Below are 17,067 nucleotides of genomic sequence, written 5' to 3'. Positions count from 1 at the left end.
ATTTGGAAGGAATGAAAGAGAAGCCAAAAACATGAGAATTCAAAAGTTACAAGAGGGATTATGATTTAGTTATTTATTTATTTGATTTTTATTGATTTATATTGTTTTCTGGAATTTCAAAGTGGATTTCCCACTTCCTCAAGAACTGAAGATAACAGCCGAGCCCAGAGGTAGGATAAGGCCCCACTCTATGGAACTCCATGCCCCCAGATTTACGAACTGAAACCTCTACACCCAAATTCAAAAAAAAACCTAAAAACCTGGCTGTTTCTACAGGCCTACCCTTCCTACGATAACCACCCCCCTGACGACCCACTCAGCTGCGGCTAGCACCTTTACATTGTATTACCTTTTACAATATGGGGTAGATTTTTTTTAAAAGCGCGATCGCATACTTTTGTTTGCACAGCAGGCACAAACAAAAGTACGCTGGATTTTATAAGATACGCGCATAGCCGCGCGTATCCTCTAAAATCCTGGATTGGCGCGCGCAAAGCTGCCGATTTTGGGCAGCCTGCGCGCGCCGAGCCACGCAGCCTGCCTCCGTTCCCTCCAAGGCCGCTCCGAAATCGGAGCGGAGTTCCCTCCGAGGCCGCTCCGAAATCGGAGCGACCTCGGAGGGAACTTCCTTTCGCCCTCCCCTCACCTTCCCCTCCCTTCCCCTACCTAACCCACCCCCCCGGCCCTATCTAAACCCCCCCCTTACCAGGCGTAAATCTACGCGCGCCAGCGGACTGCTGGTGCGTCGTCTTCCGACCCGGGGGCTGGTCCGGAGGCCTGGACCATGCCCCCGGGCCGGCGCCACGCCCTCGGTCCCGCCCCCGAAACGCCACGTCCCACCCCTGAAACACCGCGTCATCCGGTCCCGCCCCCCCCCCCCCCCCCGACATGCCCCCTTCAAATAACCCCGGGACCTACGCGCGTCCCGGGGCTCTGCGCTCACCGGCGGCCTATGCAAAATAGGCGCGCCGGTGCGCAAGGCCCTGCTCGCATAAATCCGGGCGGATTTACGCGAGCAGGGCTTTTAAAATCCGCCCGTATGCCTCTACCTCCCCTCGTGTTAATACCTAGTTAAACTACTCATCCCGCTCCTCTCTCCCTCCTTCTACTAAATTCCTTTGGAATATCCTTCTGTTTCCATATTGTTCAATCGCAAATCCTGTAATTTTCTTTGCCTACCCAGATCCTCAATCAGTTTATGGACTCCTTTTCTAATCAGTTTATGGACGATATTCCATTGAATCCTGTAAATAGTTACTAGTTTTTTCCAGGTTATTTTGTTAGTTCTTGTACGCATAGTTCCTGTTCCATGTAAAGGCACTGCCAAATAGTCACAAGTTATATGTAAACCGATACGATGTGCAAACGGGTGTCGGTATATAAAAAACTTCAAATAAATAAATAAATAGATAGGGTGGAGAGTTCCTTTAAAGATTTTACAGATTGCAGGGGATGTGACGCATTCCTTTATAAGAATGACGGGCACTGCAAGGCTCTGTGTACTGTGTGGGGGCAGTTCGTGACATCAAAAGGATTCTCCGATCTGCATTGCTCTTACATCATCAATATATCTCATTTTGGGGTAATACATGAATAGTGCAGGTGCCGATGGGATACAAGATGAGAGTCGTGAGGAAGCATTATTTGGGGATGCAGTGAAGGAAATAAGGAGAAAGTGAGTGAAAATCATAAGTGCCACTAATGTTTTCAACTAACAGCTTGAAAAAATATCATCAAAGTAGTCCAGAGAATGAAATAGGGTTGGACAGAAAGATGGCACCATGCCCTTCCTGCAAGCAGAAGAACATGCCCAACAGAGTAGATGAGATGCAGAAGGCGCCCAACTTAAGCTGCTCCCAGAGTCACACCCAGCTGTCAGGAAGAAGCAGAGGGATTCTGCCACTTCCTGGTTGGCTCCTAGACTGATGAAATGTAAACAATAGCAGTCATGCAACAGACAGAGAGGCTGAGATCATACTGCATTAATGTCCATGAAATCAAACAATAGCACTAAAATATCCCCAGGAGGATAAGCATACAGTTGGCATTTTCCAAAGCTGAATTATAAATGTGACACACAGTGTTTAAATTTTAAGTGTTTCATTATGGCGATTGTTTTTGTAGAGTCTCTTTTGTTGGAGGAATCTTTTTCTGCTAAAGGCGATTTCATTGAACTTCAGCAACAGTTTTGCCTTAACTGGAAGACTGCTACACTAGAAAGTGTTTTTTTGATGAATGCTGCTGTTGATAATGGCTCTGCAAACTAGGGTCATGCAAGCCCAGTGCGGCTGAGCTGGGCGGCCACAGCGGAGCCAGGGCGTCCCTGCGAGACACGCGGGCCCCTATCCCACTACCTGCTCCTTTGTTCTTCCTTCCCGCCCCCGCACGAAGCGCCACTGGGCAGAGTTGAGGGGGGAGGGAGTCAACCAGGGATCGGCAACCAATGGGAGCAGGCAGGGGTGAGTCAGGTGATGCAAGCAGGGGCCTCTTCAGAAGGCCTTGCTGCCGAAGCCCAGTCCTTTTCCGCGGCTGATGAGTTACGTAGTAGATACGTCTAATTGAAAGGATTCAGCTTGCGTAGAAACAATAGATATAGATTGCATTGTATTTTGAATGTCTAAATAAAGCTGCAACCATTTGTACCAGCTACCTGCTACGCTTCACTTGAATTACTGGCAGGGGTAGCGGCTGGTTGCCTGTGCCAGTGCTATGGGCCCAGCAAGTAATTATGCTTTTCCTACGTACATAAGCTGTATATATTTTATTATCCTCCTGGTTTAAATGCTGAACCTAAGTTTGCTTTTATGTATTATCTTAATGATGTCTTTTCTTTATTTTGTTTTTCCGTGTTCATATCCGTTTATTACTTTTTATTTTGTTTACCAATGTTCTATGTTTTATGTAAAGGATACGCCCTTTTGTGGCCGTTCCACTTTGTTCCTTGTAAACCGGTATGATGCGTAAACGGCTATCGGTATATAAAAATGTTAAATAAATAAATGGGGGGGGGGTATCTCCTACTTTGTGCTCATGGGGAAATTAGGGATATGATTTCGTTCTGAAAATGAACAAAACATTTGTTTTTGGGTTTTTTTGTTTCATGTTCAATAACCATTAAGCAGTCAGCCTCGTCCTGTGGATTAACCCGCACCATCAAACTTTAAAATCAAGCCCACTGAGCTTCTCCTCCCTTCCTCCCCCCAACTCCTTTGGGCCCAGCCTCTTAAACTTACCAAATCCGGGCTCCAAAAGGAGGCGGAACGATCCCCAGTCACTCCTGTCCTGCAGGTGCTGCACTTCAAAATGGTGCTCGAGGAGCCGACCCGAAGTTCAGAGAAAAGCGGCCACTCAAATGGATACACTAAAATTAAACTAATCTAAAGCTTAAGGAGGGCCCGAGGGGGTGGAAGGGAGAGAGGAGAACCTGGGGGGGTGGCGCGGGGTAAGAGCTGCGGGTTAATCTGTGGGAGAGTGAGAGGGGGCCGACTGCTTAATGGTTATTCAAAACAAAAGGAATCCAACCCTAGTGGAAATGCTTCAGCACATCTGGCCCAGGGTACCCTCTCTGCAGAAGACACCACAGGCCTAATATGGTGTCTAGGCCCCATAAGATCAACATTTCTGGGTGGTGGTAGCTGTGGGATTAAACAAAAACCTTTGTTCGGGGCTAGCTTTCCAATTTTCAGCAAGCATGAAAAAAAAAAAATACTTAGAAGTGTCAAAATCACTCCGCCTTGCATTAATGGGAGCTGTGCCGCTTCAGCCCAGACTTATGCCAGTTTTGAGGGGGGATGCATATACTGGGGTCTGCGGGTTGCTGGAAGTGGACAAAAGGCATGCATGTATTTGGGTGAATGGGTTTATGTAAACGATTTTGTGGGCGGAGCACATAGGGCGTCGCTACTGACTCCTCCTCATGAACATCTGCCTTTTCAGATTTCTCCATTATTCACTTTCCAGAGCTGAAAAGGATTTTGAGTGAATTAACCCCGATGTTGTCTGAACCTTTCTCCCGTCTTTGCCTTCTTTTGCTATTCTCAGCCTCATTTTATGTGCATGCTTCTTCTCCCTTTATTATTTGTAGGCCTGAATCTAGCTTCCCACTTAAAAGCTGATTTATTTTTACCATGCAGAAACTTATCTTCTTCCATACGCTATATCAAGAGTCTGCAACCTTTATTTTGCTGACTTTTCATGGCTCTTCCTGTAAAATCTCAAACCAGGTGCATAGAGGAGAAACAGTTGATGTCAATCCTTGTTTAAAACATCTTGAGACAACTGAATGAAAAGGATAGTAACCCTATCCGGTACTTAGCTGTTGCCATTGATTGATCGTGCTGAAGGAAAATGACAAAGTGTGTTAATGGCATTACAACAGAAAAAGCAGCTCAGATAACAGTTGTGCTAATGATTTTGCAGAGCAGCCTGATCGTCTCATTTGATTGGTTGTCGTGTTGTCTGTCCACTTTATTTATATGTTTATTGATTCTTTTATTATGAGGGTTTTTATTGTAATCTGCTTAGCATAGGTGCTCTGATATGTGGAATATACAGTTTTTAAATAAATAAATGTATATATATATATATACAAAAACACACACACACACATATATATATATATATATATGTGTATGTATATTGTAATATATATACAATTTCTGTTTTCTAATCAAGAACAAATCCCAAATCGTCAAAAAAGAAACAGCATGGAGGATTCATATCCATCCTCTTTTGCACAACATTCTCTTCTGTCTTAAAGGAAGCTAAACACGACCGTTTTCCAGAGCAGGACTGCAAAGCAAGAATTTAAGACATCTAATCTGGAATGGTATTAAATTAAGTAAGGTATGTAGCCCGCCATGTAAAATATAGGTCCAGATGCTGGGTGACAGCTATGCCTAGCTGAAAGCACCCTATATCTGTTTGTAGCTGCATCTGCTCCAGGAAGTCCTGTGTCTCTCTGCATCTGTGAAAGTAGGCCTTGAAGCTCCTGAATGAACCCGTGTAATCCTTCCTGCTTTCTCTCCTCGCTCATTCTGGATGGTGGCACCAGAGCTGAAGCCAGGCAATTTGGCACCTATGGTCAAGTAAAAAAATGTGCCCTCATCCTATGCACAACCGGAACTTGGAGGTTGTCAATTTTTTTTTAACATAAAATATGGCACTATTATTTATAATCTATAAGTGAACATAAGGGTGATCCTGACTCCAAAAGTGTGACCCTTAGGTCTGTATGACTGTGACCCTTAACCTCTACCCAAATGATTATTTATTTATTTGTTCTTTCATTCAATTTGATATACTACTTATAAAAAATCTCTAAGCAGTGTACAATAATTATAAAATCTACAACCTACCCCAACACATTTATTTATAAAATGTATTAATCGCTTTCCAATTTTATAATAAACATTTCCAAAGCGATGCACATGTTTAGCTATCACATAAAATCATACAAACAATAAAACAATATACATCCATTAAAAAAATAAAATAGCACATCATGTTACCATCCCTCTATAACAACCATAATAATGCCCTACCAATTCAGACCTCATCTCTAGACCCCTTAAGCTTAAAGAGCATTCCCAGGTTTAATTCGGATGCTCTGAATATTCAAAATTAATACTCTAATATAAAAGTGTTAAGCAATAGGGGTTAAAAAAGGAGTGTGTGCCTTTAAACCATAATAATGTCATGCCTTTTTCTCTACTATTGAATTGTAAGATTTTTTATTATATTAAACGAATTAGGGTCTAGATTTCATTAAAAACAAAAGTCTTTGCACTACCAGGCACATTGTGACGCACCATAAAACCCTGACAAAAACACACTCAGAACCTTTTTAGCAAACTGCCATACTATAACAGCACTAACACTCAAAACTCACACAACAACCTTACCTATGAAAGAGCAGCACTACAAATAATACTACAGGCCCTAGAACACCAATGCTCTTCCGGGAAAAAAAACAGAACAAGCTATAGATCCTTACCCAGAGACTACACGCCAGCAGAATCCCTCACCACAGTCACACAAGCAAAACTCATGCTAACCCTTACCTAATATAGAATAAGGGACCACAAATTAGAAGCAGAAACGTGCAGATAAAAACTAAAATGGAAACCGCAAGAAGCCAGACACTATGAGCAGTGCAACATAGGAGAAAGAGAAACAGAAATAGAAATGAATTTCCACCTATTCTGAGCAACATACAAAGATATTTAAAAAATGCACATTCCCAAAGCTTACATATTCCTCAAAAGTAAGTCGCTTTTGGAAAAAAACAAAATTGTCGCTTTTTGAAAAAAAAAAAAAAAATTGCTTTTGGTTTTTTTTTTCTTCTCTGCCGCCGCTGCTGCCGCCTACCCGCCCGATCGAACACGCGCCCACCCGCCCGATCGAACACGCGCCCTTGGTTTTTTTTTTTGCTTCGCCGCTGTGTCCCACCTCCTCCCGGAGCAAGGCTGCTTTCGCGCCCTGCTCCGGGAGGAGGAGAGACACAGCAAGAAGTAAGTCGCTTCGCCGCTTCCCTCCTCCCGGTGCCTGTCATTCCAAATGTCATTTGAAATGACAGGTACCAGCGCACCCAGGTTACTGTACAGGCGCTGTATTAAGCGCCTATACAGTAAAATGGGTTGCGCGGGCATAACCCTTCCCTATTGCTTCACAGCCGCGGCATGCATTTGCATGCGATTAGAAGAGAGTATCGGGGACTTAGTGAAGAGAACTGTGCGTGCGGGGAGGAAGGGTGCGCCTGACACTGCCGCACTGTTTCTACCGCGGCCTTACTGTATCGACCTTAACTGAAAATAAAATGTTTTATTTTACACCTTTGTTGTGTAGTTAGTTTATTTGATACTAGTCTCTCTTTAGGTCTTCTCCTAAGTTCTTTTCCAGGATCACCTTTCCATTTTTTCTCTCTCCTCCTATATTCTTCCATTCCTTTCCGACATTTGTCTGTGACTCTGTTTTCTTTCATCTTTTTATCCATTTCTCTGCCTCTCTATCCACTCATAGCTAAATTTGATCCCTCTTCTTCTTTCTAATCCTCCAGTCCTCAGTCTCCTTCTTTCCAACTCTCATCTACCTACCAGCTTCCTATCCACAACTCTCACCCATTCCCATATCGTCCATGTTTCCCCAGCTTCCTATTCCTGCTCTGTTTTTCACCAGCTCCTTAGTCCTACATTTCCACCCTCTGCATTTACATCTCCTCAATCTTCTACCTTCCTCTGCCTCCCATCCCTTCACCAGCCCCTGGTCCTTCCTTGGCACTCATTTCCTCCCTGGCCTCTTGCTTCTGTCTCTTGAGCCCTGCTGAGCCTCCTAATACCTCTTTCACTGCCTCTCTCACAACATCCAACACTCTTTCCACTGCCTCTCACACTCGCTCTAGCACTCCAGGTCATTCCCACCCTCACTCATACCTTTCCCAGGCCACCTAATACAGCTCAACTCCTACTCATCCAATAGCAGAGTTCTTACTGTCTACCCCAAATCCCTGCTCAGTCTGAGACCCTGCTATCTGCATCTACAAGTCTCTGCTCCGTTCCCCCTCTCTATCTCAGATTCCTGCCCTTCTGTATCCACACCCCCCCAATCCACAAGTCCCTTCTATTCCCCCTGGTCACCAAGACCCCATTCTTCCTCTGCTCTCCCACCCCTCTCTCTCCTATGGAAAGGGGGTTAATGGGATATCAATATTGCCTGAATTGTGATGGATGATTAACTTTCTGTGGGTCTCAGGCACTCGGCCCGTCACAAAAGCAAGGCGCAGTAGGGCCTCGTCACAGTCAGCCGGAATTTTAGTAACAAATCGTAATCCTTAAACAGAGGGGATTCTTGAAGGGAAGGGACCCTCTACACTTACATAACGTATTTGGGGAGCGAAAGGTAATAGAACATCTTCCATTCTCAGAGCGATCACTTTACTGGCCAATTTAAACAGCCAGGATCGCTCAGGACCCATTTTCGAACAAATGGTGCCCTGGGTGAAAATCGTCAATAGTGCCTCATCTCCCAACTGATCCCCACCCATGATGTATTTTTCCACAAAATATGTATACCTTATCATTTATAATAATGGCTAGTGGAATGCACTTTTTCAATGGATGCTGCCATTAGTTTGAGCAGGAGAATGTTGTGAGCCACAACATACGAACTTTTGTGACTTCACTGTAACTACAAAACATGCCCTTCTTGCTGAATCTACATGCACAGGATCTCAAGCCTCCACCTGTCCCATTCAGACCCCCCATAGTGCTTCCCTCAGCTGCTATTGGCTTTGGTCATTGGGAGAAGCCGATGCCCACCAGCTCTGGGGTCCATGGAGAGGGAAGGAGAGAATTCTACTGAACCCCAGTACTACTGCATCCCTTCACTGGAGCCAGGCTCTACTTGCATTTCCTGCTCGCTCTCCAACCCCCCCCCCCCCCCCAACTCTCTCTATCTCTGCCTTGGCCAGTCCAATTCTTCACCTCCCCCTCTCCGTTTTTTATGCTCTTCTATACCTCCTCCAGCGACTCTTGTCGCTGTTTCCCCTGGCCCTGGCATTCTAAGCCTGCATTCCTATTCCATCAGCTTGTAGGGGGAGGGGGACAGGCCAAACGATGATGACACTCTAGCACAGAGCTTCTCAACCTTTTTTATATCGGGGCACACTTTCAAGTTTGCTTGATCCTCATGGTACACCAAACCAAGTTTTACAATGTCACATATATTCATTCATACCCGCCGGTCACTGGTCACGTGACTGTGAAAATGCCAGGGTATGTACTTTTAACTAAATTCAGCAGCACTACCGTCCCTCCCCAAGAGCCAAACCAAACAGCACTCTTTTTCTCTCTAAATCCCTCAAGATCCAATCCCAATTTTCTTCTTCCCAATGCCCAGTGTTCCCTCTAAGGACTGGTTTGCTGTGTGCAAAGATTTTTGCACATGAGCAAAATGTTTTTGGTTACATTACCCTGTGAGCACTTTCTTTGATGCAAAAGGCCTATTACTTTTATGCTCACAGCAACCCAATCCTTAAGGGGAACATTGGCTAAGTCCATCCCTTGCTTAAAATAATCGTCTAATGTCTACTAACACCAGTGAAAATAAAATGTGTCAAAAAAATATTTTCAGCAATGTTCAAAACTGCTTTCTGTATGCAGGTGAAATAAATAAAGAGCAAACATTTATTAAAATAGAAATAAAGAAAGGATGACCATAATGCCATAAAAGCCTATGATGATAAGTACCTTCATTTTCACAGCAAGAATTAAAGTTACACAAGGCAGACCCTCACCAAAACAAAATAGAAAGGCCATAAAGTATAAATAGAAATGTGCCAACAAAAACTGAACTGGAAACCACAAGCCTGACTGTACTATGCAGTGCCACAATGGAAAAACAGAAACATCAGAAATCCTCACAAAACATCAAGCAATAAAATCAAGACAAAAACATTCATAATATTAAAATCATACTAATAAAAAGAATACTGTAAATGTTAAAACAGACATCCAATAATTTAAAAAAATGTGTTATAAATTTCCCAAAACACCAATAAAATATTTCAAAACAGCAGAAACATCAAGCACCAACCAATAATTAAAATATAAATGTTAAAACTCCTGCTCTCCTGGAATCTTTTGATTTCCAGACACCCTGAGATTGTCATGGATTGGGGGAGGGAGAGCCACACAAACTATCTTCTCTCTCTCTCTCACACACATAAACAATAACACATTCATTCTCTCACACACTCACTCTTTCATACTGATGCTCTCACACACACTCCCCCCTCTCTCACATGCACAGGCTTTCTTTCCCTCACAGACACATTATATATGTGTGTGCTTGTGAGAGCATGTATGTGACACATAGGCTTTCACAGGCATGCACTCTCACACAGGCACACAAACACAGGTTCTCATACAAGTACACACAAACAGGCTCCCAATCTCTCTCTGTTTCTCTCACAGGCACACACACAGCAGGCTCCCGATATCTCTCTCTCACACACACAATGGCACTCACACAAACAGGCTCCCAATCTCTCTCTGTCTCTCTCACGGGCACACACACAGCAGGCTCACAATGTCTCTCTCTCACACACACAATGGCGCACACACACAAACAGGCTCCCAATCTCTCTCTCTCTCACACACACAAAGACACACACACAAGCAGGCTCCCAATCTCTCACTCTCCCTCTCACACAAAGGCATTCACACAAGCAGGCTTCCAATCTCTCTAACACAATTGTGTCTCAACTTAGTCTTTGTCCTTGTTGGCCTGGGCTCTAGCGGCAGCCTGCAGCGGGATTTCTATTTTTTTTTTTCTCATTTTGGCCCTGCTGGCCTGGGCTCTGACAGTGGCCTGCAGTGGGATTTCTCTCTCTTTTTTTTTTTATTTCGTCCCTGCCGGTCTGGGCTCCAGTGGCAGCCTGCAGCGGGATCTCTCCTTTTTAAATTTCGGTCACACCAGCCTGGGCTCCAGCTGCAGCCTGCAGTCGGGTCTCTCTTTATTTTGTTTTGAAATTCATCTTCAGCTGAGGTTCGCAGCCAGGTCTGTCATCTTTCACTTGCTCGAACACAGCTGTGCATGCCAGCGGGGAAAAGTTGTGCATGGGCACAGCTTAGAGGAAACATTTGTTGCACGTGTATCAAGCGCACATCGAGCAACCGGCCTGTTGGAAGGCAGGCTGCTGCGGTGGCAAGAAGACATTGGCTGGTGGATTATCACAAGCAAGGTAGGCTGGTAGGGACTTGTGGAGGATCAAAAGTTACAGGCTGCAGTGCAGCACTGCCTTGGGAGAAAGGAGAGGGAAAGGGAGACTACCACGCCACAGTAGGGATCTTGCTGCGGCACACCAGTGTGCCGCAGCACAATGGTTAAGAAGCTCTGCTCTAGCATTGCCCTGCTAGTCACAGATCACTGCAATCGACTCAGGAGTTCTAGAGCAAGGCGTTCCCCGGCCGTGCATGGAACTCGGAGAGAAGGATCTCCAAGCTGTGCTGTTTTTAATTTTGTTGAAATTACAGCCCCTTTATCTTACAGCACCCCGGTTGACCGCCCAGCTCACCCTACCCATAGGTCAGCACCGAATAGTTATACTCTGCTGCTTTCAGTTTTTATTTATTGAGGTTAAAACTTTTATATCATTTGAAGGCTAATATTGGTCGAAAGGGAACGCAGGTAGTGGGACCTGTACATAGTGGAATACAAAGAGGTATTAATGTTCCTGCCACTCTAGCATTAATATGCCTCACACTTATGGACGCATGTTTTGGTAAGAAGACCACAACACAAATGATTCTGTCCAAATGTGTACATATCAATATTTAATAAAAGATACAATAGGCGAAGCATGATACTACAAGACATCAACAAATTCAAAATGAACATGTGCTTTACTTTAAACTTAAAAACAGGCGGGTAGCCGTCTGGCACTGTCTACGATGCAACGGTCTCACAGATTTTCCCCTGCACATGGCAACACAATCTGCTGCAAAGCAAGTCAACCAATCAAGTGACGTCATTGGTTAACCACCCCATTATGCGTTAGAATTTTCTCTAAGCCCCTTGGCCCCTAGCGTTGCTTTCGTAAGACTTCTGCAGTGCTTCCTCCTGTTCCCTGCCATTGAATTCAGCCCCGCTCTGCAGATGGTGAAAAACTGAACACTGCTACACACATCTGTGCCCCATACTCCTTGACAGAATTAGCTTAAAAGAAACATAGCGAAGCAGCAGCCAGACTAGACCCAGAGATGACAATAAACCCCTTACAAGAATGCATGTCCACCACTAGTGAGCCTTCATGGTATGATTCAGCGTAAAGAAGCATACTCAGGGGGGGGGGGGGGGGGGGGAAAGTAGAAATCCCGCAAACAGAATGAAACACAGTTTGTCCTGCCCTAGGGTCATGCATTTGGAGTGGAGGGGGGACAGGAAAAGAGCAGACTGGAGTGCGAATTATGAAGAAATGCCTCAGAGCTCAGTGGGCAAAGGAGAGGAGGAAAGAGCGATGAGATAGGAGAGAAAAGAACAAAGTTACAGAAGAGGTGAGAAGATGATAAAACAAAGGAAGCCAGGGAAGGGAGGAGGGCACTGCTGCATACATCTGGTATGTGCTCTACAAACGATAATAATTATTATAACAAAGGTCGTTAGAGGAGTTTAAAGAGAGCAGAGAAGGAGGGAAAACAAAGGAGACAGTAGAAGAGAAAATTAAAAGGAGACATGAAAGAAAAAGAGGAGGAACAGAGCAGGGAGGAAGATGCAAGGAGATTTGTAATTTGAATTTTAATGGATATTTTGTTTTGTTTTGGGGGAAGGTCTGGTAATTAATCAGTTCTCCAGATTTCAGGTGGCTGGGACATTTTTCCTTTCACTAAATTGGAGTCGTTTTATTTTTTTTTTTTTACACTGGAGCAAAAATGTTTTCATAAATTACTCATTTTGGCTCTGTCGTTGAGGGTGCAAATGTCACAGCATTTTATCATCTAACGATGAAAAGCAGACAGTGTAAAACATGAATCATGAGGACTATGTGATAAAGTACTATAGAAAGCCTGTCAAATACCCCGAGCCAGTTCTTGCTGTGAAACTCAACACGTGCAATTGAAAATCTTCTCGCATGAATCAGCGGCCAGGGTGACACCGCATGGGTACCCAGGTGTGAGTGCTCTATTATTTGCCAATCATGGTCTCCCTTGTAGCCAATCAGATTGCTCCATTCCTCAAACCCTCCTGCTTTTTTTTTTTTTTTTGAGTGCATCATATTCACAGCAATAGTCAAAATGCACAGATTTCAAATACAATAAATTAGAAACACTCGTTTATCTTGTTTTTTTTAAAGCATGTCAAATGCATGGTGAAGGTCTCTTTTTAGTCTGGGTCTCTCACCCCACCAAAAATGCTGGGGGGCTGAAGAAATACTGATTCCAGTCTAAAAATCTGTTTTTCAGCTCAAAGTGCAGAGCTATCCTGCTGATCCTGGACAAAGCTGGATTCTTTGCAAACTGAATTATTGGAAGATCTTGTTATGGGTGAGCTTTTGACACCATCCAGGTGTTATCCGAGGACCTGTGCAGTCTCGAAAGTTCACCTATGGCATCACTGTCAGATAATTCTCATATGGGGGTCCAGTGAAAGGGTCACATGGCTTGCAAAGCACAAACAGACTGCCTGCTTAGTACTTTCTGATCAACAAGATCATAACCTGACCCTGTGCAATCCCTCCTCTCCTCCCCAAATCAGGTGTCTTTCTGGTGATGGCCACTCAGGAAAGGCCTGAGCACTGTCCCCCATAGAAGAACATTACAACACATTTTATTCCTTGAAGGGGAGGATTCAGGGTGTGCACATCTTGGCTGGTGGCCACACTATTATTATTTTATTTTTTTTAACAAACCTATGCACATATGCAAGCAGCAGCCTTTGTATAAAATATCTCCTCAGGCATAAGTTTCGACAGAACCTAACTTTCAGGAATCAAAAGTTCATCAGAGAAGGGGGGGGGGGGGGGGGGGAAAGGGGAATGGCATCGGGGCAGTTCTGTGCACAGGTAAATTTGGGCGAGGATGAAACAGAGCAGTGGAAAGGTATGGAGTAATCTGCCATAACACAAGGTTAGGATTCTTAAAAAGTAACCTTTAAATCGTGCAGTCACCTATCCGGTACACAGCTTATTCTTCTCGGGCAACAAAGAATCAGGAGTTTTCTGTAATTGTCTTGAAATCCACTGTCATGCTATTGATCCTTCTCTAAGCCCGACTGCCTGCTGCAGGGTTGCTGAGAAGCCCTGGGCAGGTGTAGCAAGGAGAACGCACTTGGGCTATACTTACAGTCTCTCTGTGCTCCTCGGGATGCTTTTGGGGACCGCTCTCAGCCCTAAGCCATGGCAATCCACAGTGGTTCCGCTGCAGGTACACAGAGCCGGGCAGGCACTGGCAGGGGGGACCTGGCAGACCGCGCTCCACGCCAGGAGCCAGACTCCTGCCCTCAGCCACGGGGAGCCGGGGCTGGACCTGCACTTCTGAGCCATTCCTGCTACTCCTTGCTGAGCTAGAGAGCAGAGCCTTTCCACATCACAGTCCCGGACAGGCTCCGGGCAAACAGCTTCCAGATCCTTTGGCAACACCAGTGAAAATAATGGCAATGAAAAAAAAAAATTTAATTATTATTATTATTATAATAATGATGATGACAAAAGAAAGAAAATGAAAAGAGGGGGAGAAAAGCCCAGCACGAGCTTTTTCTTCGTGCGTTTGAGATTCAGTGTAAGCAGCACGTTTATTATTCCAAAACAAAACCCAAAACAAAAAACAAAAACAACCCCTTTGCTTTAATGGTGCCCTCCTCCCCCTGCCTCAGTAGCTGGAGTTCTCCCTCCAGAGTGGGCTCCCGTCCCTGCTCTCTCGCCGCACTACCTCGGTGCCTTGTTAGGGAGCACAAGCGAGAGTGCGCATAGCCACTGCGCGCGCACACACACACACACACACACACACACGGCCACAGAGGCTCATAACAGCAATCATCCATCAACCCCAGACACAAACCTCAGCCCCCGACTCCTCCCCTCCCCCGCCTCCTCCTCCTCCTCCTGTCTTCAAATCTGCGCTCAGCCTGGAGCTCTGCCCCCCCCCCCCTCCTCCGGAGGGGAGGGGGTGCGAGAGAGACACCGTGCCCCTAGCCCTTAGCACTCGGCACCTCCTTCGGAAAGCAGGAGCCGATCGTGCCTGCTTTACCTCTCTGATCCCAGCGAGAAGAAAAATAATTGCGTGCAGCCGGGCTGCAGCACGGCCAGCCCTTTTCTTTGTTTAAACGCCTCAAACTTTGGTTACATGCTGGGGCGCTCGCTTTCAAACCGAAAAGTCCATCCACAGTGAAACAAGCGCGCTGGAGAGGGGAATCCCCCGCCCCCACTCCCTTCTAGGCAAATTCTCCTCTTCTTTTATTAGAGTAAGGCAAAAATAAAGAGAGAGCTGGGAGGATAAAAGAGATCTGGTCCGAGGAACAAAGACTTAAATGCAATGCGAAGACGCTTCTAGTTGCATCATCGCCCAAATGCCTTAGCAGTTCCTTTTATTCCTAAAACAATGCGTGTGAGATTTTTTTTTTTTTTTTAAGATTATTTCAGACAAAGCATGAGGAATCGGATCTATGGATTTCTATGCTCAGCGAGAGACCTTACACAAGTTGCCTGAAAATGTAGCTTCCTATGACAAATTTACTGCCAAATGAAATATATTTAATATATTAATAGCAGCTTCAGGTTCTTGCGTGGACAGCGCTGGAGGAGGCTTGTGCTGTGGCAGAGGTAGGACCGAGGTGTCAAATTTAAAACACGGACCACGGGGATTTGTTGAAAGATTGTAGTTTTGCCAAAAAAAAAAAAATGTCATCCGAATTTGAAAAATGGACACAAAAAACACACGGCAAACACAGTGGTGCTCAGCTGTTAGGTCTCAGGCTATTAAAGGACCAAATAGCAAACATTCATGTACTGATGAGAAAGGCAGAACTGCTCAAGACGGTAGAGAGATGGACCTGCTGCACCAGGACAGCAGGACATTTTCCAGTTGGCTAGTGCCAGGGCCAAATTTCGCTGTCACGCATCCCTAGGTGGTGGTGGTGGTGGTGGTGGGGGGGGGGGGGGGGGGTGTCCAAGCCCGTGTTAGGAACAGGAGGGCAGCTCCAGCACAGTCAGGCCACAGCAGGCGGCAGCGGTGGGATCTTTTCCTGCGCAGTGTTTAAGGTGATCTGAGGGTGGAAGGAGGGTCTCTCACTCTGTGGTCTGAGAGGGGGAATATGAACGAGTGGTGTGGAATGGATTCAGAGAGCGCCATTATTTACCCTTTCAAACTACATTAGGACTTGGGGACATGCCATGAAACGAGAACCAGGCAGGTTGAAAGCAAATTAAAGAAAGCATTTTATCACTCAGTGCACACATAGTGGGGTTCTAAAGAGGATTGGACAGCAGTATTTATTTATTTTTATATTCTGCTTTTTGGCACTTCAAAGCAGATTGCATTCAGGTAGTATGGACATTTCTCTATCCCCAGGGGGCTCATAATCAAAGTTTGTACCTGAGGCAATGGAGAATAAAGTGACTCGCCCAAGGTCACAAGGAGCAGAAGCCGGTTCTGAATGCTGGGTTCCCTGGCTCCTCCAGGCCCTAGCCATGTGGATCTGGGAAAGCCAACACTTATCCTTCAGAGTGAAATAGAAGAAAGATCAAGTATTGGGATTGATCTGCCCGGGACTTCTGACCCGGACTGGCCACAGCCGGAGCCAGAATGCTGGACTCGGTGAACCTTGGTCTGACCCAGCAGGGCACTTCTTATGTTCTTTGTGGCAGCATCAGGCCTGCCGCCAGGACAAAATACTTCAGTCAGGACCAGATTTCCCAGCACTGTGGCACCCTTTCAGTGAGGCACCCTCAGGCAGGTGCTTCCTCAGCCTAATGGGACATCCTGCACTGGGCTAGTGCAGTAGCCTAAACCCTGGCCTGGTTTATGGAAGTGAGGTGCAGAGAAGCAGGCAGAGGGAGCCAACGGGACCTCAGCACAGGGACACAGCAAGAGTGTGCTCTCTCTCTCCTGGTCCTCTCTTACCCCTCCCATACATCCTTTTAAAACAGGAAGTAGGCACCGAGGAGAGGAGGAGAAGCAGCTCCGAGGGATCAGGAATGCCCTCTGCTAGTCAGGCTGATTTCTGCAGCCCTGGGGACCAAGCAATGAGAGCCAATGCTTTTGCAGGCAAAGTGGGGGCAGAGGCAGGTGAGGTTTATACTGAGCAGACCATATCACTGTGCCTGGAGCTGACTCAGGAGATAAACACCACTTGAGCTGTGGGGTAGGAGAGAAGGAGGTGGAGGCCAATAGGAGTCTGGTAAGGGGGGGGGGCGGACATTTAAAGAGGGATGGTGAGCTGGAAATCAGTAGTAGGGTTAAGGAGGCCCAAGGAGATGGGATGGGTGACAAGGGAGGTCCAGAAGGGCTCGGGGTATGGGAAAGGAAGGGTCCAGTGAGCAGTGATGGCTGGCAGTTGAGAGAAGAGTTCGGGCCA

General features: G+C 45.7%; 1 protein-coding gene across 1 annotated transcript in view; it reads right to left on the bottom strand.

Annotated features, from left to right (window-relative positions):
- Positions 1-14,459, bottom strand: part of SLIT1 (slit guidance ligand 1) — a 580,546-nt gene extending 566,087 nt beyond the window's left edge. The window contains exon 1 of the mRNA XM_029610174.1: positions 13,839-14,459. Within this exon, the coding sequence (XP_029466034.1) occupies positions 13,839-14,038 (200 nt within the window). The 5' untranslated portion in view covers positions 14,039-14,459. The remainder of the gene's footprint in view (positions 1-13,838) is intronic.
- Between the last annotated feature and the right edge of the window lie 2,608 nt (positions 14,460-17,067).

Source organism: Rhinatrema bivittatum, chromosome 7 (genome assembly GCF_901001135.1).
Source record: "Rhinatrema bivittatum chromosome 7, aRhiBiv1.1, whole genome shotgun sequence".
Classification (NCBI taxonomy): Eukaryota; Metazoa; Chordata; class Amphibia; order Gymnophiona; family Rhinatrematidae; genus Rhinatrema; species Rhinatrema bivittatum.
This window is presented reverse-complemented; position numbering and strand designations above follow the sequence as displayed.